Raw genomic sequence first — 1,984 nt, forward strand, 5'->3', positions numbered from 1 at the left:
GGCGGGACCGTGGGACGGTCCCCAATACCACATCGCCCCCCCTTGGGCGTTCTACCTGCAGACGGCCTTCATGGGGTTCGTGTTCCTGGTGGGGACCCCCCTGAACGCCATCGTCCTCGTTGTTACCGTCAAGTACAAGAAGCTGCGGCAGCCGCTCAACTACATCCTGGTGAACATCTCCTTCAGCGGCTTCATCTTCTGCACCTTCAGCGTCTTCACTGTCTTCGTCTCCAGCTCCCAGGGCTACTTCGTCTTCGGCAAGCACGTCTGTGCTATGGAGGCCTTCGTGGGGGCCACCGCAGGTATGGGGGGGACCACCGTGGGATGGGGGGGCTGCAGGAGTTGGGGTGACCACCGTGGGTTGGTGGGGTTGTAGGTACAGGGGACCACCATGATGTGGTGGGGCTGCAGGACTTGGGGGGAACACCATGGGCTGGTGGGACCGTAGGATTTGGGATGACCATCATGGTCTGCTAGAACTTTAGGACTGGGGGTGACCACCATGGTCTGGTGGGGATGTAAGAGTTGGGGTGACCACCATGGGTTGGTGGGATTGTGGGTACAGCTGACCACCGTGCTGTGGTGGGGCTGCAGGACTTGGGGTGACCACCATGGTCTGGTGGGGATGTAAGAGTTGGGGTGACCACCATGGGTTGGTGGGGTTGTAGGTACAGCTGACCACCGTGCTGTGGTGGGGCTGCAGGACTTGGGGTGACCACCATAGGCTGGTGGGGCTGTAGGAGTTGGGGTGACCACCATGGTTTGTGGTGGGGTTGTACATGGAGGTGACCACCGTGGTCAGGTAGAGCCGCAGAAGTGGGGGTGACCAGCATGGTTTGGTGGGACTCTAAGTAGGGCTGATCGCTGTGGTATCGTGGGGGTGTAGGTGTTGGGGTGACCACTGTGGACCAGTGGGGCAGCAGGTAGGGGTGACCACCGTGAGCCCTGGTGGGGCTGTAGAAGCTGGGCCAACTGCCATGGTCTGGTGGGGCTGTAAGAGTTGGGGTGACCACCATGGTCTGGTGGGGGCTGTAGGAGTTGGGGTGACTGCCATGGTCCAGTGGTTCTGTAGGAACTGGGGTGACCACCGTGGTTTGTTGGGCTGTAGGAGCTGGGGTGACCACCATGGTCTGGGGGGGGCTGTAGATAGGGTTGTCCACTGTGCTGTGGTGGGGAGGTAAGAGTTGGGGTGACCACCATGGTCTGGGGGGGCTGTAGGAGTTGGGTTGATCGCCGTGGTCTAGTGGGGTTGTGGGTGGAGGTGACCACCATGGTCTGGCAGAGCTTCAGAAGTGGGGGTGACTCCCATGGCTTGGTGGGACTTCAGGTAGAGTTGACCACCATGGGCTGGTGGGGTTGTAGGTACGGGTGACCACCATGGGCTGATGGGACTGTAGGACTTGGGGTGACCATCTTGGTCTGGTAGAACTGTAGAAGTGGGGGTGACCACCATGGTCTGATGGGGCTGTAAGAGTTGGGGTTACCACCATGGTCTGGTGGGGATGTAAGAGTTGGGGTGACCACCATGGGCTGGTGGAACTGTAGGACTGGGGGTGACCACTGTGGTCTGACAGGGCTGCAGTAGGGTTGACCACCATGCTGTGGTGGGGTTGTGAGTGGAGGTGACCACGGTGGGCTGGTAGAGCTGCAGAAGTGGGGGTGACCACCATGGTTTGGTGGGGCTTCAGGTGGGGTTGGCAGCCACGGTCTGGTGGAGCCATGGGGATGGTGGGCTGATGTCCCCGCGGTGTCCCCCAGGGCTGGTGACGGGGTGGTCCCTGGCGTTCCTGGCGTTCGAGCGCTACATCGTCATCTGCAAACCCTTCGGGAACTTCCGCTTCAACTCCAAGCATGCCATCATGGTGGTGGTGGCCACCTGGGTCATCGGCGTGGGCGTGGCCGTGCCCCCCTTCTTCGGCTGGAGCAGGTGGGGGCGTGGGGGACACCTCCAGGAGTGGTGGGACAGGGGGCCATGGGGGGCCAT

The 1,984-nt window shown here is 61.4% G+C and overlaps 1 protein-coding gene across 1 annotated transcript; it reads left to right on the top strand.

Annotated features, from left to right (window-relative positions):
* Window positions 1-10: 10 nt before the first annotated feature.
* On the top strand, window positions 11-1,927 carry LOC104470930 (ultraviolet-sensitive opsin; the record flags this gene model as incomplete). The annotated part of the gene is made up of 2 exons (XM_010086055.1): window positions 11-302; window positions 1,759-1,927. Coding segments are annotated over 2 exons (461 nt in total), but the record flags the coding sequence as incomplete, so codon positions are not given.
* Between the last annotated feature and the right edge of the window lie 57 nt (window positions 1,928-1,984).

This window comes from Pterocles gutturalis, unplaced genomic scaffold (assembly GCF_000699245.1).
Source record: "Pterocles gutturalis isolate BGI_N339 unplaced genomic scaffold, ASM69924v1 scaffold44425, whole genome shotgun sequence".
NCBI classification, from domain to species: Eukaryota; Metazoa; Chordata; class Aves; order Pterocliformes; family Pteroclidae; genus Pterocles; species Pterocles gutturalis.